Here is a 27,059-nt window from a genome sequence, read left to right on the forward strand (position 1 = left end):
AATCTAAAAATGAATCCCTGAAAATAATGAGTGGAAAGATTCTTTATATACTAAATGTTTTAATGAAAAAAAAATATTTAAAGCAGTATATAATCAAATTTAATCTAAATATAAATTAAGTGGGGAGAATTTTTTTGTATAAGTATAATTAAGGTAAATTAAAAAGAAAGTTAAAATTATTAAAAAATATAATATTAAATAGAATATTTTTTATAAAAATTAATTAATCTTAATATATCTATAATTAGTAGTTAATTTTTCATCAACGGATTTCCATATTATTCGACGAAATCCTATTACTACAATAACAAATCCTATCAACTTATTAAGATTTGAATTAATTATCTTAATTCGTTCATCACATACTCCTGTGGAATATTTATTTGCCTGTCCTTTTGCAATTATTCTCATGTACCTTTCTAATTGCTTTGCTCCATTGTTTAATATATCATTTATAGTTGTGCAAATATATTTATTAGTTTTTTTATCATAATATCTATATTGTCTTCTTAACAATATATCTTCATCTTCTCTTTCAATTACTTTATCTAATTCTCCCAATTCATTTGTATCAAAATCTTTTCCATCAGTATTACTCACTAACCCAGTTAGTGGAATATATTTTAATTCAATATTTGTATAGCATTCTCCTAGAACAAAAACATCAAGGAAACCAAATTTACCATTTCCCTTATTTACTGCAGTATTCATTATTAAGCAAAGTTCAGGAACACGATATCTTGATGGTAAAAGAAGTTCTATAGTTACTTGAAGAACTGATTCATTTGCTGAATATAATGACCTTCGTGACCTTGTTAATAATGTTTCCTTTAGAAGTTTAATGAAGCTGATGATATTACCTGAAACAAGATCTTTATATGCCAAACCAATATAATCTTCATTTTGTCTTTGTCTCTTTTTAAGGTCTAATAAATTAATATTTTAATGTATAATAAGTTAATGAATCATATAAAAAAGTAATGCCATTTAATGCTAAAAGTAATGCAATTTAATGATAATAATACTTACTAATAAATGGATCATCACCTGTAACTTCTTCATTATTTCTTTTAATGTTCTTATTAATTTTTTCGTGAGAAGTTTCAGGATTTTCATTTTGCTTTGACAAATAATAATCCTCATTTTGGTTTTGCTTCTCTTTAAGTTCTAATAAATTAATATTTGGATATAATAAAATTGGTAAATAATATAAATATAAAATATTGAGATGATTTAATGATAATATAACTTACCAATAAGTAAATTAGATGTATTATCATCATCATTTTTTTTAATACTCTTATTAATTTTTTTGTTATCAACTTGAGAAGGTTGAGGAGGATCTTCAGTAAGTAATTTAGCCTTAGGTGTTAAATTCTGTTTTTCATGTTCTTTGATTATGATTTTCCAAAATGATTTGAATTCATTCTTATACTCCAAGCGTTCTATATTTAGCTATTATTAGTAAGAAAGCATTATTAGCAGTGTGTAAACTTTTTATTTAGTAGTAAAAGAAGGTACATAGTCAATTTCTCCTCCAAAATTAACAGACTTTTACCAACGACAAAGAAAGGATGCCTGAATATCGAGCTATGGAGTGGTTACTACCAAGCGTCTCCAAACAGTAATTCTCAGAAGCCGAAGCACATGGTCACAAAAATCTCAGTAACCTTGTCATCTTTACATATAGCTCCATAATAGCATATGTTCAAACTCAATCCTGGCTATTGTGCATGTGGCTCGTCTTAAGAGTTACCCCATCTTTGCAAAATAGAAAAAATACACACCTTTTGTTTTAATGTTTCAATAACTTCTTGTTGATCTGTAAAAATCTTTTCTACTTCTCTTATGTAATTACTAGCCCAGGCATTTTCAAGATCATGCCACTTGAGATCTGAAGTTACTGAGGCAACAACAACATTTTTATGTAGAATTAAGAACCTACGATATGATTTATTGCTTTTCTTTTTTAAATAAGAGATTAGAGCTAAAAGCCAAAGATTTAGTTAGTAAAAATGCCGAATAAGAAAAAAAATTACTATAAAAATGAAATATTGTTTATATAAACTTACTATCTTGTCCAGGATATGAATTCATGTTGAAAATTTGAGAGTTTTCAGAAAATTATTTATTTTGAGAGTTTCAGAGAATTTTAGAGGGCTTTTAAATAAAAGAAAAGTTCTTGATTCATATTGTGTCAATCTGACACATTATTTCTATTATTGACATGAAGAATAGAAGGAATAATTAAAAATAATGAGGTTTCTCTTTAATCTATCTACATGTCTAATTTTAAGTCATAATGATATAACTTTAACTTTATATTTTATTATTTAAATTAATAATACTATAATAATTTATATATTGTAATTATGACAGTTAATTTATATTGTTGTGCTCATGTAAAACACAGATACAGTAAGAGTTCATAATGATTAGAATATATAACTTTAACTTAATTATTTTATTATTTAGATTAAAAATACTATAATAATTTGGATGTTGTAATTATGACAGTTAATCTATATTGTTATGCTCATGTAAGACACATATACAGTAAGAATTAAAGAATTAATGATTAAAATATATAACTTTAACTTAATATTTTATCATTTAGATTAATAATACTATAATAATTTGTATGTTGTAATTATGACAGTTAATTTATATTGTAATGCTCATGTAAGTCACAGATACAGTAAGAATTAATGATTAATATATATTTGTATGTAGTAATTATGACAGTTAATTTATATTGTTATGTTCATGTAAAACACAGATATAATGATTAAAATATATTTTAATTATAATATTAGGCGGCGAACATAAACTTTCTTCATCACCTTTTATACTTCCTTGGTTTCTTTAGAATACAATTTAATTAATTATGTTTAATATCTTTAAAGATGGATTACTATATCTTTAGAATATAATTTAAGAATTTTTCTAACTATCACCGGGGGTGATGATCACCGGTGACTGAAATTACGACGATCGACCAGCATTAAAAAACATAGTGCCGGTAAAAATTGATAATTCCGGCCAACGGTGATGATTACCCCGGTGATTTGAAGTAAAAATCATAATTTAATTAATTTAATTAATTATATTATTAATTATGTTTAAAGATGTATTACTGTATTAATTAGTACAATTATTAAAAGTCAATATTGTTGCTTGCGTAATCATGTTTTTCCTGAAAGTTCTAGCATATATTTTTTTATTACGCAACTTTAAATCATTAGTAAAAATGTAAAAAATATTTTTTCTTGGTTAATAAATCATTTATCCGATTTGGTGACGATTTATTAAAGTTTTATTAGACAAATTAAATAATATCTCAACAATATCAAATTGATATCGCAGTGATATTGTTAATGATATCGTTAAGATTATCTTAACGACCTTGTTTTGATATTCACAATAATTTACTATTGAAGATTATCAAAATTGAAACTACTTAACTACTTAGAAAATGATTAGAAACATGTGATGATGAAATAATAAAAAATTTTAAACATTTGTCGTATTGAAAATCACCTAGAAAAAAAAAGAATTGTTAATAACAATTCGTTAAAATAAAAAATTTTCATGAAGAGAACTAGTCTGGAACCCATAAATCTGGTGTTCTCTAAAAAAAAGGAATTAAAGAATGTTAGAAACTAACATTGTTAACAAAAATTTAAAAAAAAATAAAATCCCTCTTCCCCAGCGTATCTTGCATCTACTTTGTTTTAACAGGTCCAGGGAGGTTACTCTAAACAATCCATTCACAATCCCTAATAGTTAATAATATCAACCATCGTAAATTTAAGTTACAAGTAATATTATAAATTTGGTATTTAACAATGAAATTTTAAACTTAAATAATATCAATAATTTAGAAAAAAAGAAAAAAAGAATTAGTCAATGTAAAAGCATTAAAGAATTGAGTGGCAAATTTTTAGGTTGTTCTTTTGGCTCTTAATTTTGGTGAGTTGGTTTTTTTAATTGCTCTTATTTAACGAACTATTAACAGTTCATTTTCCTTTCTGGGTCATGAGATATTGATAAAGTAATTTTATTTTTTTTCTTTTAACAATTTTAATGAATATTACTAACAATTCATTTTTCAGTTTTTCTTGTAGATTTTGCCAATTTTCTCTGGAAGTGAAACTTGTCCAAAGCTGCAGAAACTAGTGTCTGAAATATCTGAGTCAGATCTGCAATCTTTAGTATTTTTCTTTTATTATAACTCGCTGAAATACATTTTGATAATTACATTTACTATCTGTAATATGCCCTAAACTACTTTATCAATTCCTATTTCTATAACTATATATATGATTTATTTTTTTTATCTAACCTAGCATGCTTATTTTGCACATTTTTGTCTTCCTTTTCCTTCTTTTATGAAGTCTTGTATGTCAAACAGCTTTGCATTCCATCCCACTAACCACTCTCCAACCATCTTAATTTTCCTTATCCCAGTTTCCTTTTCTATTTTTTCTTTTAGCAGCCTCTTTCTTCTTTTCTCAACTCATTAATTACCTCCACTACCTTCTTCAGAGTTGTATATTCATTAATTTTTGTTTATTGGATAGACGTGTTGTTAAATTTATTCAATTTAATTATGTATATTGAATTTTATTTTTATATATATTTTTTTTTATTATTTTTTATTTATTTTTTGTGTATCCGAAAACAAGTTTAGAAACTTTTTTGAAAAGTAAGTTTTGGAATTTTTTCTTGTAAAAAATTTGCATTTTTTTCGTTAAGAACGTATACTGACACTCTTTTTAATTTTTTTATAAAAAGTATGGCTCTCTGGTTCTTTTAAGTTTCAAGAAGAAATGGACATAAGGTATGCCAATAAAAGAATATTTTTATATGAATGTTTACTAATATTCTTCTCTATCTTTTTTCTAGGGGTTAGTAGACAGGAAAAAGTATTGGTTTAGAAATTTTTCTTTCCTATAATATAGGAACTATTAAATGACACCACTTCTTATTAACTAAAGAATTGTCCGCTCATAATTCATTGAAAATAAGAATTAAAAATCAATACCTAATTTTATTAAAATTTTAGTTTATTCATAAAAGAGAACAAAAATTTGGAAATAAATTTTATGACACCTACTACGTAATTCGTGAATATTTGACTAATAAAATTTAAGGACGTATGTCATTTTGTTATTCATACCCACTAAGGAAAATTTGGCCAAGCAATATCATGTGTCAGTGCATAATGTTGGCCAGAGTGGTACAAATAACAAAAATGTGGTACGAATGACTATCGCCAACTCTTTTTCCTATAATATGAATCCTCTGGTTTTCATCTCAAATTTTTTATAAGAATATGGGAGGTATTTAACAAATTGCCTGATTCATTTAATATAAAGCGTAATATCTTTAATTAGGTATATGACAGAAAATTTGAGCTCATTTAATAATTAGATTTGAACTTATTATTATCCCTTCTTCATAGTATTTTCTAACAACTTCTATATGTATGGGTGTAATTTTATTTCCATTTAAACAATTAATCATAAACCGAAGTGATTTTTGTTCCCTATAACTTTCAAAATAATTTTCAAAAGAATCAATAGAATACTTCCAATCTCCACTAATCATTATATTAGTTAAACATCTTGGAGAAAATTTAGTTAAAATGTCTAGTAATTCATCTCCTATATTATTGTTATTTTCCCTTAAACTATCAAGATTTAAACTTATTAAATTTCTACAATTAATTAATAATGATTTTACATATTTCAAATCTTCAGGTCCAATATGTGTAGCTAAATTCTTAATCTTTGGACAATGATTAGAAATTGCTTTTAGGAAAATTCCTGTATACTCAGCGGATGAGTTAAAATTAAGAAAAGATAAAGCAGAGATATTTGAAATATTTCCTTCAGTTTTTTTAATTAACTTGGCAAATTCTTTAAGGCATAATAAATTATAATAAATTTCTAGAGATTGAAGTTCTGGGAATATCGAATTTGCTAAATATTCTTGGAATTCTTCAATTTCTTCATATTTTACAAAACAATAGCAAACTTTTAGCTTTTTTAGATTGACAAGTGATGTTAAAAATGAATGTGAAATAAAGCCAAACGAACCAACTAAAGAAAGATTACTAATTGTATGACCTTTTCTTGCTAATACTTTGCTTAGTTCCTGACACAACTCTTTCTTAGCATTAAGTGTTATACTTTTTAAATTTCTTTGTTCATTAATTAAAAAAGTTAATCCACGAACATCTTGAGAAAAGCCACAAATAGTTAATTCACCCAAATCTTTGCAAATATGTGCCATCTCATAAAGATTATTGGAATTTACATGACTTAGATCAACCTGTAGACTATAGAGTCTAGAGAAACATGTCAAAGCTCCCGGAAATGATGGTAAAGGTTGGGAAGTTTGCCATTCCAATTCTTTAATGCCTTTACATTGACTAACAAACAACTTGTAAATTTCTTGTTCCAAAAGATTTCTTTTTTTCGAATAATCTTTAAATACCACATTTGTAATATTATTAATAATTTTAGCTTCTAAAAATTTATAAAGGCTGACATAATTAAATGTTGGGGTTTTTGAAAGAATTGTTTGAGGCAGTTTAATATTATTTTCTAATAAAAGTTGTTTTGAAGATTTTGGTAGACAGGAAAGTATTATATTAGAAAATTTTTCTCTCGATTTTTCACTTATCATTATAAAATAGGTTGGATAATTCTTCCATAACATAGGAATCACCAAATAACACCACTCTTTATTAACTAAAAGACAGGAATATAATGATTTTTTATCTGCTCGTAATTCATCAAAAATAAGAATAAGACAATGAATATTTAATTTTTTCATTTTTATTTATATTATCTATTAAAAAAAGGAATAAGGATTAAGAATATATATATATATGTATATATATAATGAAATAAAATAACTAAATGTATACAAATTATGCAAATTATGTATGTAATCGTAATTTAATGTAAAAAAGTATAACTAAAGGTATGCAAATTATACAAATTATGTATGTAATCGTAATTTTATGTAAAAACTGAATTAATGTGCAATGATCCCAAATTTATTTTGTGCTACAACATGCGGAGTTTACATTATTTTCTTAACATAAAAGATTACACATATTGTGTCAACCATGAATTTTAATAGATAGTGATAAACTTAACCGGCTATCATTTGTTTATATTGTTATATTGTTTATAGCTTACAAACCATTTCAAGAATTCAAATAATACTTTGAAATAATGTTTAACAATAATATCAACAATATTCAAGAATTTTTGATTAAAAAAAATGAAACGAATAAATGATTTAAATTATGTATGAAATAAATTTTTTAGGACACCTTAATATCATATTAATATAAAACTGATTCTATTAAAAATATGAACATGCTTATATTATAGTAAAACTAAAAATTGATTTATTATTTCAAAAATTTTATGATAATTATTATTAATTAAGTCTGTTCTAATATGATATAATCTTAAAGGGATATTTACTTTAAACCAAGTTTTATTGTCAAATTATTGAATGGATGATGGAATAAAATGGAAGAAAATTATGAATTAGATCTGGATGCTTCAATGAATAAGTTTTTGAATTTCAGTACGTACGTTTAATTTGTATTTTAATAATTTATATAATAATATATACATTCCTTCATGAAAAGCTAAATGGACAGCAGAAGTTATTCTTATAAAATATATACTATCATTGATATCATTCTTCTTGAATTCCCAATTTTAAGAAAAAGCATCTTCCTTGGAAGTTAAAAAAAATTTTGGTTGATTTCTAGTTTTTATATAGAAAGTCATACAACTCAGAAAAATACTGATTTGTAGTTTTTATATAGAAAGTTATACAGTTCAGAAAAATATATATATGGCATATATAAAAGAAAACCTATCAACATTAGGATACTACATTTTGAAAGAAATTTTTATCAAAAAATTAAAAGGCTGAAAACATTATTATAGAAGTTTAATAATGTTAAAGTTTATGTTATTAATTTAATACATAAATGGTATAATACATTCAAGTTAGGAACTTCAGTAAACTAATAATTAAAGGAAACTATAATATACTGAGTATAAGATAATTCATGTCATCATTTCAAGTGACTGGAAACAAATAATAATTAATAGTATGCCCAACACATGAAATTTCTAGCAAATTTTGCTTCAACCTTAGTGTTACCAAGCATATAACAATTTATAGATATATAGTATTGCAGTAACTTGTTTTCTTAGGTCTGAATTATTTTATAATATTTTAATTTAAAAGGAATTGTGACATGTAAAAGAATTTTAATAAAAGATAAGTTATAATAAAATAAGTCTTAAAATGAATTTTGCAATAGGAATTAACTTTTATTAGTAGTATTTTACACTTTTATTTTGACTATTTTTAGTAGAAACTTTTACAACAATTTATTTATTTTAAGAAAGAATCATTCACAAAATCTGTTTGATATATCAAGTCAGTTTTCAATTAAATTTGATTGCAAATTTTTTATTAATTCTAATGCAGTATAATTTACTTTATTGACTAATATATAGCATGTAAATTTCTTGTTCTAAAAAGATTTCTTTTTTTAAAATAATTAATTAAAGTTTCTTTAAATACTAAATTATTAACATAAGTTTTATCAAAATCAGAAACTATGACTGTCTTTTTTTGAAGTGATACATTTGGTTGTGAAATTTCAGTAAGTAACCCCTATTAATGGCTTCATATCAAATCTAGTTAATTTTTTTGTATAACATGCTTACCTATTATGAAAAGAAATTGTTAGTAGTGAATTCAATTTTATTTAGTGATGAAAGAAGGTACATAGCCAATTCCTCCTCCAGAATTAGCAGACTTTATCAACGACAAAGTTAGGGCACCTGAAATGAGAGCTTGGGCTGGTTACCAAGGTTGTCAAAACAGTAATTCTCACTAAGTGACCATGGGAAGTATTAGGAGTTACCCACACTTTGCAAAATAAAACAAACTCACCTTAATAAAAGTACTGTATTTGGTTCTAATAATCTTTGTAGATTAATAATTCTAATAATCTTTGTATATTAATAAATCTCAGTCTTCTGCTAGACTAGATCTCTATTTGTAAAAATTCATAGAAAGCAAAAAGGCAAATAATAAATGTTTATTGATAGAAGTTTGAACCTTAAATATAAAAAAATGATATAACTCAAATTGTCACATTAAGTTGAAAAGTACTACATAATACTCAGCTTTTGTCAGTCTAGCTCATTATTACAAAATATTATAAACTTATACACAAATCATGTAAGAATGAAAAACAGTATAGCTTATTACATGAAATTATAAACTATGTATGCAATCCATCTAAGAAAAAAAAATTATTAAAAAATACAGTATGACTCACATTGCATCAATAGAATCGTGATTAACATTTTTTCATATTAAACTAAAATAAACTAATAATATAAAAAAGAAAGTCAAGCATCATAATGTATCTAACATATGATGTATTTGATAAAAAATTTAGAGTCACATATATACCATATATACCAATCTTTGATAAAATATTGAATGTAACACAAACAAATATTTTTATTCTTAATTACTATTCACTTGTGTTAAAGTTAAAATTTTAATTATTGTGGATTTAAACTCGTTACTTTGCACCAAAACTATATAGTAAATTGTGCATGCAAATAATATTATTTTGAAAATAAGCTGTAATCACTTTTGGTGGTAAAATTGTAATAACATTAATAAAAGTAATATTATTTTAGCGAAAAATTGTGATATTAGATATAGCCAATGAAAGTGATTGGACATTCATTACAAATCTGCCTATACGTTACAAAATTCAATTAATTTATACGAGGTAATCTAAATATCACCGAGTTTTTTTAATCACATAATAAAATAATTTTCTAAAAAAAAGTTTGCCAAATATATTAGATATACATTCTTTATAAAATAATAGTAATAATAAAATATAACAGTTTAAATAAAGAAACTTTTGTTTTTTTAAAAAAAAAATGAATAAAATTAAAAAATTGTAAAATAAAAATAATTTCTTTTAAAAAAAACTAAAAAAAAACAGTTTTAAACCATAAAAAAAAATAATTACCATTAACATGATTAACATAATTGATGTAACAACTATAATTTATTATTTAATTAATTCTGATATAATTATTTTAATTTTCTTTACGTATCAATTAAATAATTTTGCATCATTAGTAAATTTATTATGTATACTTTTACCAAAGATTAAGTAGTGCTAAAAAAAATTCATTATAAATCGATATTTTACTGTTTCGGACTTGATGGTAGGAGAATATTCGATATGGGTACAAATTTGTTTATTCTTGGCTGATGATAATTTTTTTCAAAAAAATAGTGATATCAGACTAATACCGAAATTATTAAAGTATAGTTGGTCAAATTTCCAAAAATTCCGTACTACACGGTACTTGTTAAAAAAAATCTCACTAAAGAAAAATATCCATATTACCTGTTAGTTAGGAAACAATATTAACCTATTAAGCTAATATCATCAGTCTAACCAAAAAAAAAAATAATAATAAATAATTATACCAATCAAAACGCTGTGATACGTAATTATAGCGAAACAAAATTGGTTAGTTTACCAGATATAAATTTAAATTTCTTAACTTTTAATTTTCTGTCGTGTTATTTCCTTCATAACCATTTTGTGTATCTATATTTTTATTTTTGTTTTACCATCATCCAATAGCAAAAGTAAAATAATGTATAAAAAAATGAGCAAACTAATTGAAAAGGTCACGTTTAATATTTTCAAAGAATAAATTATTACTGTTACTACATTTCGTAAAAAGAGCATATTTTGTATGAATATTTTTATAATACCAATCAGAGTTCTATCATATACTAACTGACATTATGCAGATCTAGTCTTTTCACTTAGCGTTTCTGGAATTCACATTGCGAATGAAGTCTCAGGAAATAAATTAAATTTGTTCTTAAGTTATTCATTCCGTATTTACTGGACATTTTATGCATATTTTTAGACATTTCTAAAAAATAATTTTTTAAAAAAAAATTTCATATTCTATAGTAAAAATTGAAAGCGATTAGATTTCTTAAAGTTAATCTTTTTAAACTTTTTAAAAAATATATTTATTGATAAGTCAATCAAATAATCAGTCTTTGAGTAATAAGAAATAGTATTATTCAACTTACTGTAAATATAATTTATTAGTTTCTCGGTTTATATATTTATTTTTTATATTTCAATTTAAAAAAAAAAATTAAAAAAAAAATTAAAAAGAGAACATTTTAAATAATGACACTAAACTGATATAAAATATTTTAATTTCGCATTGTAACAGACTTTAATTTAATAGAATATAATGATTATTTATTTATTATTTAGTTCAAGTTGTTCAAGTTTATTGCAAATTCATATTTGAACAAATTATAAAATATAAAGAAATAAATAAATAATAAAATGAAATGAATTATTTAAATTACGAACTAAGTAACGTGTAAAATTCACTACTCTAGACTTAGTGTTTAAATAATTCTGACAAAAATCATAATAAAAATAGATTTTTAATTTAAAAATTTATAAAATATACCCTATTCAAAACCATCTAATAAAAATGGAAATAAATAAACCGTAAAAAAGTCAACATTTTGTAGCATTATTGAAATAAAATCAAATAATGGTGATAAATTATTAAATTACCTTCTGGAATTTCAAATTCATCTTGATCTTCCGAATGTAAGTTTGGATTATTAGAAATATCATTTTCGTCTATATATATTATAAATATAATTATGTTTAATTCAGTAATGAAAGGAATAAATAATAATCTCTTACCATCATTTGAAATATAATTTCTTTGTATATATTGAAATTTGGCTATAATATTTTATATAAATATTGATTATTATTATTATAGTATTTATATAATAAAATGTTGTATCAAAATAATTAATTACCCTTATTGGATTTATCATTATCAGTTAAATCTTCTTTTTTATCTTCTGTTTAAAATAAACAAAAAGTTTGTTTTTAATATAGTTTATCTTAAATAATAAAAATTTTCCCATCATAATAACCTGAATAAATTCTTTTAGATTTGCCCTTTACTTCATTTTTGTTATCTATAAATTTGTTTTTTGATAAATATTAAATTATATAAATTATTATAATTTTTATACAATTGTTATTTCTTAATATTCTTCCTTACCAATTATTGTAAGATTATTTTGTTCAATTTGGGATACAAGTTGTTCAGATACAAATTCTTCAATCTGCATGTCTAAAATAAAATAAAGAAATTAATAATCATTATTACAATATCAAAAATAGTATTATTATATTTATATATTCTAGTTACCATTAACATGATCAATATGATCTTGTCTTTTAATTTGTTGTTGTGTTGTTTTCTCCTTAAAGTTATCTATAATTTTAATTAAACACTAATATATTTAACAAAATTCTTATACTAACCAATTGTATTTTAAAGATTTTACTCACCATTCTTTGAATTTATTTTTAGTTTCATAAATACTTTAGACAATACTTTATTATTATACATTTTAAAGAATTATGTTAATATTTTATTCAAAGGTTTTGTCAAAAAAAATTTTAATAATAATTACTGCACCTTTTGAAATACTACTTGATTTAGGTGTATTATCATAATTTCGATTAATTGAATTATTAAATTCATTGACTAAAGTAAAAATAAAAATATATTATTATTAATTAAAATATATTACTATTATACGTAAAAATTAAATAAAATATTACTTACTATTATGGGGAATGCTAAATTTATAAGATTTACTGTGAAATGCTATTAAAAATAAAATAAATTTTTAAGTTTTTGATAAAAAATTTTAGCATAAATAAATAAACCCATTAATTTTACATTACCTTCTTGCTCTTCTATTATTAATGAATTTAAAAAAAATATTAGTAAAAATATTAGTAATAAAAAATTTAGTAATAAATATAATACCTTCTGTTGCATTTCTTGGTTCAGGAAAATTTTCAAATTGATGAATTTTGCTTGTAAATAATCTGCTGCTTGTATAATTTGTTTCTAAGTTATTTGTTTCGAAGTTGCTATTTGCATCTAATTCATTTGTTGTATTTTTATATGATGCATTGATTTCGCTTATTTTGTTTCTAAGTGTAAGAATATCAGGCCTTTTTAATGGATCAGCATCCCAACATTGTTTCATTAGATTTTTATATTCTAAAGGAGTTCCTGATACTATTTTTGGTCTTATACCATTGACTATATTCATTGCAAGATAGTAATCATTTTCATAATTATTAAAAGGAGGTCGTCCAGATGAAATTTCCCACATAAGCATTGCAATACTATAAATATCAGATGCAAAAGTATATTTCCTTCCAGAAATAATTTCAGGTGCTATATAAGGGAGATTTCCATATATATTTTTTGGTGATTTATCTGCAGGACCACAAAATCCAAGATCACTAATACACCAAGTTTCATCAAATTGTGAATATAATATATTTCCAGAATGCAAATCTCTATGAATTGAATTCTCTTCATGTATCCAATAAAGTGCATCAGTTATTAAAAAAGCAATTTTAATTCTTTCTTTCCACGTAAGTTGATTATGATTTTGTAGTAAATATTCCCTTAAATCTACATCAAATTTGTTCATTACAAGCATATAATTTCTATTTGATGGATTTTGTGTTAAACCATAACATGGAATAATCCTTGGATATTTATTGCTAATATTTAAATGTAACTTGGCCTATAAAAAAATTTATTGTCAATAATTAAAGAAATTTAAGTACAAATATTTAAAATAGGATTAGATTACAAACCTCTTCAAACCAACTTTGACTTGCGCCTTCAATATTTTCTAATTCTTTAAGTATTACACTTGCTACAAAATTTTGTATTCCAGGCACTTTAGTTCTTTCTAATTGCTGTTTTTTAGAATCCCATTCTTCATATGGTCCATTAATCCATCCTGCTGTATAAATTTTAGAAAATCCGCCTTTAGTCAAATATTCAATATTCTTTAAATTATTATAAGGGATCCATTCAACTATATAATCTGGTCCAAGCGTTTCCGATTGATATTTTTGTATTAAGTTGTCAATATCATTATTTCCAGATGTCCAATTTGAAAATCTTGCTTTTAAATAATCTTGAACACAATATTCGCAATATAATGTAGCTAAACATTCTTTGTTGCAATTTTCACAAATTTTTTTTGTTCCTGAATTATGAATAATTTTATCTCGGTCATATTCTTTATTAATTAATCTTATTGCTGCAGTTTTTTCATCTTCCGTAAGAGAACTATCAGCAAGAATTGTTTGTATCATAAATTCAATTTGGTCGTGAAAGTCCTTGTGAATATTATAGTCAACCAATGCATTTGCGTTTTGAGCTGCTTGATAAACTAGTTCTCTTCGAATGGTAGACATGACTCCAATAGTATAGTCATTTATTTGAATTTTATTTAAACGGTGAGCAATAAAAAGAAAAAAAAAATTTATTTACAAAATTAGTCGTGCAACATCAAACTTTAATATTGTCCATTGATCAACCTTGTGCAACATCACACAATTCACATGTTCTTTGTTTACTGAAAACTTAAAGTATCTTCATAAAATTACTATAAATAAATATTTTCGCATTTAAGTAGCATTTAAAATTTTTTCATTACACGAATAGGACAAAAAGGACACCGAAAAATACTGAAATACCTTTTTTAAAAATTGATAATGTTGGCCAGAATTTTTATTTCCTGTTTTAGTAACTGGCCGACACTATCATAATTCCGGCCCTGAAAAAATACGTACAGCCAATAGTAAATTTTTTTTGCTGGAGTGCTAGACCTTACCTATTTTAATGTTTTTCGGGAGTCCTATACGAATCTAAATAATTTTCACATTTCTTATTGTTTTAAATTTTAATGATTAAATTAGTACACATAACGAAAATAAAAAAAATTATTCTAATTTGTGGTAAAATGTAGAATTTTTAACGAATCTTTACAACATAGTTTATCAGACAATTATGAACTAAATACTCCAAACTTTAAATCTCTTAAATTAGTTAAACCGTATAATATTAAGTGGGAGTGATTGATAATGAATTATTTTGTATAAGTATTCTTGTATTTCAATGACGTATAAAATTGTGAAACTGAATTATATATTAATCTTACGTAATTAGAAAAATTAGAAAATGCAAGGTGATATTCAAATGTTGATCACCGATAAAAAGAGTTAGATCTTAAGCAGGATTTCATTTCAAAAATAATTCTATTACTTTTTACGTCATTTAGAAATTAAATATTAGCTTAATTTGACTTTCAATGACAATAGTTTACTTATTACGGTAATTCATGTAAACCTTTCAAATTTATACCAATTCATAGAAATTTATAGTATGTCAACTTGGGATAAGAACACTTTATACCGTATCAATTTAAAAGAAACTTAACATGTAAAAGAACTCAATATATAGTCAATAATAAAATAGATTATAATAAAAAGTGTTTTTTTTTTGTCTCTTCAAATGAATTTTTGCAATAAAAATCGACTTTATATTTTATTTTGGTTATTTTTATTAAAATATTTTTTGTCATGGAAAATCCAGACATCAATCTTTTACAAAAATTTTATAATGTCAAGCACAAAATTTGTTTTATTATATCAAGTTATAATTTTGCCTCTATATTCAATTATTATTATTATTCTTTTTTGTTTTCAATCAAAAATGATCGTAAACTTTTGAACAATTTCAAAGACTAAAGTAAATCAGCGACAATCAAAATTTTAATATTTATAGTATATTCTTTAAAGGAATTTTTCCTCTATAAATAAAAATATTTAACTATTTTGCAAAATTAGAACAAACATTTAGGGTAAAGATATCATATTTATTATTTTAGCTTTCTCAAGATTATTTAATAAACTTTCTGGTAAGAGTCTTCACAATTTGAGAGAATAATATAATTATTGCAGTTCATATTTCATTTTTTCATTTTATTATAAAACTAGGGTAATTTGGTATTGTTAGTGAGTTATAATATAATTATTGCATTATTCAGTAATTATTTATATATATTTTAAGTAATATAATAGGGTTTATATTAAAAAGTTGATTTGTATTTTGTATATTTATCAAATAATAAATTTTATGGTTTATTTTGAGTTTATTAGTTTTATTAAAGAAATATTATATTTAATGATTAAAATGAATTAATCCTGTAACATGTTAAATGGTAATAATATAAAGATAAATATAAATATAATAGTTTGTATTGATTTTAATAAAATATTAGATATGATGATAATGTTAAGTATACGTCAAGCAAGGTTGCATGGGATGATCTCCCTCCTGAATATTATCGAAAATTAATTGATAGTATGCCTCAGAGGGTCAATGCTGTTATTTTCGCGAATGGATATAGAATTAATTATTAAATTTTTGTAAAATTCAATAAAGGAAGGCGTAATGAACATGTTAAATTTTTATTTTCATTTTATAAAACATATAAAAATTTTTTAATTTTGAAAAGTGGCCGGATCATTTAGGCCACCATCTGTATGTAACATGATCTGTCCATGTTATTTGATTGGCGGTCGGGTCATATTATACACAATTCTTTATTGCTAATATAATTTTCCGGTTAATGAATTTTTAATCACTTTTTTTACAAAAAAACTTAGTTTGTATTAATAATAATTTTTCTATTCCCATCCTCTTGGAATGAATGATGCAGCTATCCAGTTATTTTCAGTTTTTGTAATTACAAATTTTTTTTAAATGAATATTATTCCTTTTTCAGTCAAAGCCAATTTTTTTTCCATCATTGTAATTCTTTTATTTATTTAGTGTTTTTAATAATTTTTTTATCACTATAAAAATTTGTTTTTAAATTTTCTATTAATAAAATAGTGGCAAAAAAAAAAATAATAAAAATTGATATGAAAATATAGAAACATAATATGGACGAAATTATATTTATTTTGTAAAAGATATTTTGCGATGTGATTTTAACATGATTTATATAAAGAAAAAAACTCCATTAATCCATTTATATTTTGAAACAATAAAATGATATATCTTTTTTTTATACTGTATATTCATACTGTATGCTTATAAAAAAATAAAATCTCCATATTTTTTAATATTCCACATTTTAAAGTACTTAATTAAATTCATATATTTATTATTAAATTCAAATAATAGAATAGCATCTGTTTTTTAATACTAATATATTTCATTAATTTATAATGTTTCATACATTGCATTTATTTATTAAGTTTCATTTATTCACATTTATTGTTAACCTTTTGTAAACATGCAATTTACTTTATATATACTGCCTATTATCAGAATAAGTATGTTAATTATGTAATCATTTATGAACTTAATAAATAAACGCGTTAAAAAAAGAATCAGAATAAGTAAAAATTGGCAAAAAATCGGATAGCCAATTTTTAGCTACATCTGTCCAATTTGTGACTTTTACAGCCGATTTCATAGATCGTTAGTATATTACCAATATAAAAATGTAGATTCTATAATCCATATACAATTTTTTTGTATGGTAAAAAATAAAGAAAAATTTATATTGTAATATTAAATTTAATTTTAAATAATAATGCTTTACTGAATTGCAAATAAATTTACATTCTTTAATGTATTTTTAAAATTTAAATTTTTATTTAATATTACATAATATAGTATGATCATAAAAAATATAAATTACTCCACTGCATTTTCATGAAAATTGGATTTTGACTGCTAAACAACTTTTAATTAATAAAAGAAGTCGATTTCCTTTGACCAAAATGTTCAAAATACGTTCTGAAGTGACAAAACAGAAAAAATAAAATTCATGAATGAGTACCGTTGTGAAAAACGTGAATAACCCTTCAAGTATTAACTGTACCTTCATGAAAATTAATATCCAAGCAGATTATGACCTACTAAAAAACTTTCAATTAATATAAGAAGTCAATTTACTTTGACTAAAATGCTCAAAATATGCTCTGAAGTGACAAAATGGAAAAAATAAAATTCGTGAATGAGTATCCTTGTGAAAAACGTGAATAACCCTTCAAGTATTAACTGTACCTTCATGAAAACTAATATTCAAACAGATTATAACTCGCTGAACAACTTTCAATTAATATAAGAAGTTGATTTACTTTGACTAAAGTGCCTAAAATATGCTCTGAAGTGACAAAACAGAAAAAATAAAATTCGTGAATGAGTACCATTGTGAAAAACGTGAATAACCCTTCACGTATTAACTGTACCTTCATGAAAATTAATATCCAGGCGAATTATGACCCGCTGAACAACTTTCAATTAATATAAGAAGTCGATTTACTTTGACTAAAGTGCTCAAAATACGCTCTGAAGTGACAAACCGGAAAAAATAAAATTTGTGAATGAGTACCGTTGTGAAAAACGTGAATAACTCTTCAAGTATTAACTGTACCTTCGTGAAAATAATATCCAAGTAGATTATTACCTGCTGAACAACATTCAATTAATATAAGAAGTCGATTTACTTTGACTAAAATGCTCAAAATACGCTCTGAAGTAACAAAACGGAAAAAATAAAATTCGTGAATGAGTACTGTTGTGAAAAACGTGAATAACTCTTCAAGTATTAACTGTACCTTCATGAAAACCAATATTCGAACAGATTATTACTCGCTGAACAACTTTCAATTAATATAAGAAGTCGATTTACTTTGACTAAAATGCCGAAAATACGCTCTAAAGTGATAAAACAGAAAAAATAAAATTCCATTGTGAAAAATGTGAATAACCTTTCAAGTATTAACTGTACCCTCATGAAAATTAATATCCAAGCAGATTTTGACCCGCCAAAAAACTTTCAATTAATATAAGAAGTCGATTTACTTTGACTAAACTGCCCAAAATACGCTCTGAAGGTAAAAAAAATTTGTAACTTAGTACTATCATGTAAAAATGTAAATAACTCCAAAAATATTAACTGTGCTTTCATGTAGATTAATATCTTAACAGCTTCAAACTTGCTGAACTACTTTTAATTAAAGAGCAAGATTTACTTTGGCCAAAATGCTCAAACCATAATTTGAAATATGTGTAAACAAACTATAATATTTGTTTATATTTAAATTCTGAGTTATTTAATTTAAATATGTTTGTGTTTATATTTAATTCGTGATCCGCATATAAAGTAGAGAATATCGATATTCCGATGTGGGGTGCCGATCATATATAAATATAGTAAATTAGCCATAATTCAGCTATTTTGGACCGAGCTAGCACCACCATCTTGTACGACCTAAACATCATATTTTATATACTAATAATAGAATACTATATGAATAAATTTCTTGCATTTTCATACTGAATTTGTAAACAAAAAAAAAACTTTTACTAGCCGGGTCGTCAGATTCCTGGCTATAAATATAGTAAGTAAATTCGCAATTTCAATAATTTTTATAAAATTTATGGCAAAAAAACTTAAAAAAATGTTGTTTTAACGTCAAAAATTTTCAAAAATTTACAAAATTTTATTCATTTGTCAAATTCTTTATTTACTAAGATCTGTCAACTAGTGCTAAAGCTTGTTGGGCTTTCAATTTACGATGAGTTTGTGCATATCGAGAAATCCAATTACTAATTGTAGAAATTTTTGGAATTTCCTCTTCTTCTAAAACTCCTTCTTCTACTAAACCTTTCAGTTCATTATGCATCTCTTGAGCTGTATACTTTTCACTTTTATTTATATCTCCGGCCAAGAAATATGCCTCAAGGTATGGAATAACATTTTTGCTTATTCGTTTACCTCCTCCTTTTTTACCAAATTTCTGATTTTCTTTTAAGGCCCATCCACTTGATAATGCAAAATTCGATGTGTGATTCAAAACTTGCCTTGAACCCAAATCAGTATCAATAATTTCAGTATTCAAAACGTCTATTATTCATTCAGAAAAAAAGAAAATTAGTTTTGAGATAATATAATCACAATTTTACGGTAAGAATGATTTACCTATATTTTGTGGTGATATTTCATCGTTCAATTTATTTTGTAAAATTTCTGCTAATATAACTCTATTATTGCTTACATCTGTGTCAATGCCATATTCCTTCAATTGTTTTTTCAATTCTTCAATAGTAAGACGATTTGTATTGATTTCTAATATAAAAAAAAATCAATGTAAAACAATTGCAAAAAAAGAAAAAAAAATCAATTTATTATATACTTGATCTATGAGGTAATGGAATATTCCAATCGGAAGTTGGAATTGAGTGATCTGAAACTTGTGGATTAGGTTTTTCAAGAGGTCTTTTTTCAAATTGTGCTATTTTAGCCGGCTCAAAATTTTTCCAAGTTCCAATATTAGGCATTGCACGAGCCTGAATAAATCCTGCATATTCACCTTCTGTCGGCCAGGACCACTCATACCAATTGGAATTTCCTGGTATTGAATTTTTCTTTTTTCGTCCTGATTCTATAAATCATAGTAATTGCTTTCAGTAATAAGTATTACATAACTTCAAAATTGTATTCTCACATATACCCTTTTTCCGTTCTGGTTCCAAATGTGCTACTAAAGTACCACAAATCCCTTGAATAGCATTCTCTATATCTACACCTTCATTGATATCAAACCCCAATCGAACATAACGATTTATCGCATGTGAAATCTGTAACCAATGATTCAATAAATAATAATGGTGATTTCCTAAATTATTTGAACAATCAATACACACTTGGGCATGGTGAGAATCAATTGATGTTTTAGCCTCTCCAGCTTCTAAAAAAACCCATTTTTTTACTGAAATATTGTACCATTCATTCCAATGCCCTAGAATTAACATTAGGTCCGCATTGTGATAATGTGGACCATTATCAGAAAGAAAAGTAACCCAATCTGGTTTGACTTCAAGCGATTCAATAACTGCATGTAGTGAAGAAGCTGTGAACCATGCATCTTGGCATGTATCGGCCGACCAGTGATCAAATACTTGAATATCCAATTGATGACTTTCAGATTTTCGTGTATAGACAAGAATTGAATGCAAAGCCCATCCTTTTTTCCCAAAAAAAGCACTTTTTGTTTCTCTTGCGCTCTTGGGTAAGATTTTCATCTTATAATCAACTATTATTATAGCTCCTTTTTCATCTAAATCTAATAGATTCGCGTTAAATTGAGAATTTAGAAATACCTTTCGCGTCTGATGACTCAAATAATAGAAAATTTGATCTCGTAATTCATAAATTTCCTCGTGAATATTATTTGGAGTGTTTTTTTCAATATCAATGAAGAATTGAAAAAGTGCATCACAATCTGAACATGTGTGAGTATGTTGTTCATTACATATACCAAAAGCAAAAGGAAGGCAACGGTTTATACATTGGTTATGTGCTGTTGTACCATCAGAATTTACAGTCAAATGTGACTCATATTCCCTTTTCAGATATCGTTTTAACTTCTCTCCTTGATCTAATAATTGATTCTAAATGAAATTATTAGAAATTAATATTATATAATTATTTTTTATCAATTATAGGAATAAAAATATTACCTGGATATGAAGATTACTAACATGATTTTGAATGAGTTTGGTAAGTTCATCAAATGTTTCATAGCCATATGTGTTGCATATTGAACACAAACCACCAAGATTCTCACGATAAATATATCTATTGCCCTGCAAATGCTTATAAAAAGTTGTTCGTTTTACTCCACTTGGATATTTTTCATGAAACTTTTCCCACAGATCTTGTTTTGTATTTTTGAGGTAATGAACTGGTTCTTGCGTAATGGTGTCTGTTTTGTATGAACTCATTATTACATTAGCCTTATCAGAAAAGAATTGTTCTAAATTTTCTTTTTTTTCCCGTCCTAATTTGTCTTTGACAATAATAGGTTTTTTTGCTTGAGGTGCACCTGGTCCATTAATACGTGCATATTGGCGGGCTCTTGATACTGTATTTGCAGCTACCTGTAAGTTTATATTTTTATTAGTTCAATTATTTTGATAACATGCATTGTAGTAGTATACACTAACAGTACACTTACCCCTAATTTTGATCTGAGTTCTTGATAGGTAAATTTTGTAGCAATAATTGAAAGAATTCGTCTTTGACCATTTGGACCTCTATTTGTATTTTCCAATGCGTTACGAAATGCTTGCCAAAATGTAAGAGATTGATTTTCTTGATAATATGGATTTTGTTGGAGGAATCCTGATTCATAAAGTATTTGTAATGTTGTACTATCTTTTTGAACGTTATCTGATTTCGTCCAAAATTCAAACTAAATTAAAAAAATTATTTGTCAATAATAAATAAAAAAGTCAACTCATTTTTTTGCATAATTACTAACTTTAGATTCTCCATTTTTGAAGGGGGTGATATTAGTACATCCTGCATTTTGAACAAATGCTCTCCAAGCACGCCATTCTCGTTCATTAATTTCATAACCAGATGGATATGAATCTAAAATAGCTTTCCGTAATTCTAAAATATCACTTTTCTGATTTAACCATTTATTAAATAAATCATGCCATTTGATCTCACATGAAATTCTTCTTTTCAAATGATATTTATAAAGATTTTCTAACACTCCCTCTAAAGTCCAGTCCAATACCGTGCAAGAAGGAATTTGTGCTTGTTGAATACAAATTTGCGTATACGGATTTTCTAACCCAAAAATTTTTTTTCCAGAATAATTTGAAAGTCTGCCAATACATAACCAAACTTCATTAGGATCAATAGCATTATACGTTTTTATCAAAGTATCATTAGTATATATTTGAACTACACACTCTTCATCTTCTATTTCTTGAATAAAAGCTGATTTTATACCATTGTAATGGGATTGAAAGACGGATTTATATCCTTCTCCTGCATAATTCCATTCTGGTTTTTTTGATTTTCCCATTCCCAGCACAATTACGTTCAATTTTCCAAGACTAATCATATATGGACGAAATATAATATCATCAAGTAATTGTTGTATAATATTTGAATTGTCAAAACCCATAACTTGTGGACCAGGGAACTTTGCATTTGAACGAAAAACTTTTTCATAGCAGGTGTTAATAGCTTCTGTTGGTGAACTGCACACACCTGACCTATATTCTTCAGAAAAACACAAAAATCCAGGAGAATTTGGATGTTGAGTATCTTTTACAACGGTAATTATGAAGTCACATTTTTTTAAAACTGTATGAGTTTTCATTCCTAAACGAATCAGAAGGAGAGGAGTATGCGTAGGATTCTTATTTATTGGTCGCGCAAGCCACCAGTTATGACAAAATGGACCAAAATGTAAATTTTCTACAATTTTGCCTGGGGAAATAAGTGTTGTAATGTATTCTTTACTTTTACTCATATGTTTTGACTTTAAAAAAGAAGTTGGGTATGTAAAAAACGCGAGATTCTAAAAGACGCAAAATCGCATATGCGTATTATCCCCGGATTTTATATATGTCGATCACTACTTTATATACGGATCACGAATTAAGGAAAAAAAATAAAATTTTACTTCTATTTTATTAGGTTTTTGTATATGAAAAGACAAAAAAATAATCAGCTGAAAAAATAAAAAAATTCTTTGTTAATAACCGTAATACATGATCACATGTTGTTGCAATATTAAAATCAGAAATCCTATATTTAAATTGGTAATACGTATTACATATATGACCGATAGACCAAATTATATCTCCTGCTATTACAATTGTAAAATAATATTAAAATTATGAATAAATTAAAAGTTTTTCTAATTTGAAAAATGCAAATCTTTCTGAATTACTCAAATTTTCAAATCTGTTTATTATATAATATAATCAATAGTTAATTTTCACTGCAAAATTTCCTAGGAATGGATAAATAAATACATATAAAATTTACTACCCAGTAAGGTTTTTTTGGATGGTTTTAACCTCTACTTATTATTTATTTTATTTATTTTATTTTTTTTATAGAGAGAAATTGTCATAATACATGTATTATTTTAAAATTAACATTTTAAAAATTAAATTGAAAAACTATAATTTATTAATTAACAATAAAATGTTTTTTGTTAAAATTATTTAAAAATTTTTTAAATTATAGCGAAAATGCTACAACAGTAAATAATATTATAATAGTAAAATTGATCAGCAAACAAATGAAAACATGCAAATATTGAATGATGTCTCAATTTAACAGGTATTTTCAGTGGCACAGGAAGAGTTTTTGCGAAAAGTTGGCATTAGAAGTTTTTTTCATTGTCATTGTCATTGACATTGACATTGACATTGACATTGACATTGACATTGACATTGACATTGACATTGACATTGACATTGTCACTGACATTGACATTGTCATTGTCATTTACATAAAGTTATATAAGATTAATTTGAGAGTTTTTTACCAAAAAGGAAATTTTTTTATAAAAAGAGAAATGATTTTCAATTTCGAGGCAATTCAGCAGGTGTTTTAATAACAAATTGAGAAATGATTTCCATAGAAAATCTCGTGACAAAATTTATAATAAATTTAAAAATAAATGATCAACAAATGATCAACAAAATTGTTACTAGTTTTATAAAAAACGCCCAATAATATCTTTTTATTGTTTTAAAAAGGAATAATCATTTACAAATAAATGATAGAGAATTTGCATAATTTGATTAATACACAAATAATATAAAATGTCAGTGTTCCTTTGTGTAATGAAACAACAAACACTAGTAGTTCAATAACAATTATTAGCTTATATAATGAATAAACTTAGTCATATTCCTTGCAATATAATTAAAATGAAGAATCCTCTGATTTTTATTTGAAAACTTGCTATTAAACAAATCAAAACATTAAAATGATATTTGAACCTGTTATTATACCTTCTTCATAATATTTTTTAAAAATATCTTTATATTTTTCTATAATAGTACGTTTTCCATTGATATTAAAATAAAGTAATTTACGTCCCCTACAACTTTCAAAAAATTTTTCAAAAGCATCAATAGAATACACCAAATTTCCATTGATTGTTATATGAGTTAAAGTTTTTAGAGAAAATTTAGTTAATATATCTAATAATTCATCTCCTATACCATAATTTTCATTGCAACTACCAAGACTATCAAGAGATAGTCTTACTAAAATTTTGCAATTCATTAATAATGATCTAACATAAATCAAATCGTTAGGTCCAAGATGTGTAGTTAATTGCTCTATCTTTGGACAATGATTAGAAATTGCTTTTAGTAACATTCCTGTATTCTCAACTGATATATCCAAAGTTTTAATAGATACATCCGAAATATTTCCTTTGGTTTTTTCAATTAACATTGCCAATTCCTTAAAGCATGATGAATCATCATTAATAATGAGAGACCGAAGATCTGGGAATATTGTATTTGCTAAATATTTTTTGAATTCTTCAATTCCTTCATAACTTTTAAGTTTATAGCAAATTGATAACCTTTTTAGATTGACAAGTGATGTTAAAAATGAATGTGAAATAACACCAACCGAACAAAATAAAGTAATATTATTGATTGTACATCATTTTCTTGCTAATGCTTCATCTAATTCCTCACATAACCTTTCCTTAGTACGAAACTTAAGTATTATTTCTTTTAAATTTCTTTGTGCATTAATTAAAGAAGTTAATCCAGGAATACCCTGAGAATAACAGTCAACATATAATACGTTCAAATTTTTACAAATCTGTGCCATATCATTAATATTATTGGAAGTTACATAAGAGAGATCAATATATAGATCATGGAGTTGAGAAAAACATTTTGTCGAAGCTTCTGAAAATGATGACAAAGGTAGAAAAATTTTCCACTATAATCTTTTAATACCTTCACATTGTCTAATGAATAACTTGTAAATTTCTTGACTTAAAAGATAATTTTTTGAAAAATTAACATTTAAAGCTTGTCCTTCAAATACAAAATTCATAATCTTATCTATAATATCATTACTTAGAAATTTACAAAAGCCGACATAATTAAATGTTAAGGGTTCTGAAAGAATCGTTGAAGGTAAACTAATATAATTATCAATCAAAAGTTGTTTTGAAGATGTTGGTAGGCAGGAAAGTATTGTATTACAATATTTTTCTTGTGATTCTTCGCAATTAGAGTATGGATATCGTTCCCACAAGATAGGTACTACTAAACGACACCATTCTTTATTAATTAAAAGGCAGGAATATAATGATTTATTATCTGTTCGTAATTCATTAAAAATATAAGTAAGACCTTCAATACTTAATTTTTCCATTTTATTTTATTTTAGTTTATTCAAAAGCCAGATAAATAAAAATGAGCAAAAAAATGAATTTATTAATATTAAGTAAATGATCGTATGTGACCAATCTTGGTTAATACATGAAATTGATAGTATGTGGGATGTTACATGGTTATTCATTAGTTATGTAACACTTGTAAAATTATTTAATAATCTATCACCAATTATATTGATATAATCACCTTTTAATAAATTTTAAATTATTTGTTTATCTATATTACTATTATTTTACTCGTTTTAATCCACTTCCTTTCTCAGGGATATGTATGAAATGGGAAACTTTCTATGTATTGTATAGAATAAATTTGAACATACTTGTAACAAAAATATTTTTATCCTTTTGATTTCATTTTAGAGATTATGTAGTTATACTTGAACAGAATTAATTAACAATAATGATTATAAATCATTAAATAAATAAAATATGGAATGAGACGGAATCTTATTGGAGATTACAAATTGAAAGGATGTTTAGATTGACAAATGAGAAAGTACTTTTTAAATTCAAATTGGAACAAATTGGATTACCTTAAGGCATTTGTATTTTTGGTATTACATAGACCATATATAGTTACTATTCCAAAGAATTAGATCTCATTGAATAAAGGTGTGTATTTTGTGATATAAATTGTGAAAGAAAATTATCTTGAGAATAATTGCAAACCATTTTATTTAGGAAAATTTAAATAATTTTGAATAAAACTGATGATAAT

The 27,059-nt window shown here is 24.7% G+C and overlaps 5 protein-coding genes across 5 annotated transcripts; all 5 read right to left on the bottom strand.

Annotated features, from left to right (window-relative positions):
- Positions 1–219: 219 nt before the first annotated feature.
- On the bottom strand, positions 220–2,097 carry OCT59_025626 (uncharacterized protein; the record flags this gene model as incomplete). The annotated part of the gene is made up of 5 exons (XM_066139841.1): positions 220–926; positions 1,030–1,167; positions 1,254–1,455; positions 1,788–1,987; positions 2,073–2,097. The coding sequence occupies 5 exons, from the start codon at positions 2,095–2,097 to the stop codon at positions 220–222; spliced, it is 1,272 nt and encodes a 423-aa protein (XP_065992210.1).
- A 3,324-nt stretch (positions 2,098–5,421) lies between these two features.
- Positions 5,422–6,846, bottom strand: OCT59_025627 (uncharacterized protein; the record flags this gene model as incomplete). The annotated part of the gene is made up of 1 exon (XM_025329432.2): positions 5,422–6,846. The coding sequence occupies one exon, from the start codon at positions 6,844–6,846 to the stop codon at positions 5,422–5,424; it is 1,425 nt and encodes a 474-aa protein (XP_025189651.1).
- A 4,770-nt stretch (positions 6,847–11,616) lies between these two features.
- OCT59_025628 (uncharacterized protein) lies at positions 11,617–13,025 on the bottom strand (the record flags this gene model as incomplete). The annotated part of the gene is made up of 12 exons (XM_066139856.1): positions 11,617–11,630; positions 11,726–11,794; positions 11,861–11,902; positions 11,983–12,027; positions 12,103–12,147; positions 12,234–12,305; positions 12,384–12,449; positions 12,527–12,571; positions 12,657–12,725; positions 12,807–12,820; positions 12,924–12,940; positions 13,014–13,025. The coding sequence occupies 12 exons, from the start codon at positions 13,023–13,025 to the stop codon at positions 11,617–11,619; spliced, it is 510 nt and encodes a 169-aa protein (XP_065992211.1).
- A 6,590-nt stretch (positions 13,026–19,615) lies between these two features.
- OCT59_025629 (uncharacterized protein) lies at positions 19,616–23,422 on the bottom strand (the record flags this gene model as incomplete). The annotated part of the gene is made up of 9 exons (XM_066139865.1): positions 19,616–19,992; positions 20,068–20,214; positions 20,282–20,530; positions 20,600–20,726; positions 20,793–21,539; positions 21,609–22,028; positions 22,106–22,342; positions 22,412–22,766; positions 22,854–23,422. The coding sequence occupies 9 exons, from the start codon at positions 23,420–23,422 to the stop codon at positions 19,616–19,618; spliced, it is 3,228 nt and encodes a 1,075-aa protein (XP_065992212.1).
- A 1,463-nt stretch (positions 23,423–24,885) lies between these two features.
- On the bottom strand, positions 24,886–26,319 carry OCT59_025630 (uncharacterized protein; the record flags this gene model as incomplete). Its single annotated transcript, XM_025329431.2, has 3 exons — positions 24,886–25,507; positions 25,631–25,844; positions 25,896–26,319. 3 exons carry the CDS (start codon positions 26,317–26,319, stop codon positions 24,886–24,888), a joined length of 1,260 nt encoding a protein of 419 aa, XP_025189649.1.
- Between the last annotated feature and the right edge of the window lie 740 nt (positions 26,320–27,059).

The sequence above is a fragment of the Rhizophagus irregularis genome, chromosome 5, assembly GCF_026210795.1.
Source record: "Rhizophagus irregularis chromosome 5, complete sequence".
In the NCBI taxonomy this organism is placed as follows: domain Eukaryota; kingdom Fungi; phylum Glomeromycota; class Glomeromycetes; order Glomerales; family Glomeraceae; genus Rhizophagus; species Rhizophagus irregularis.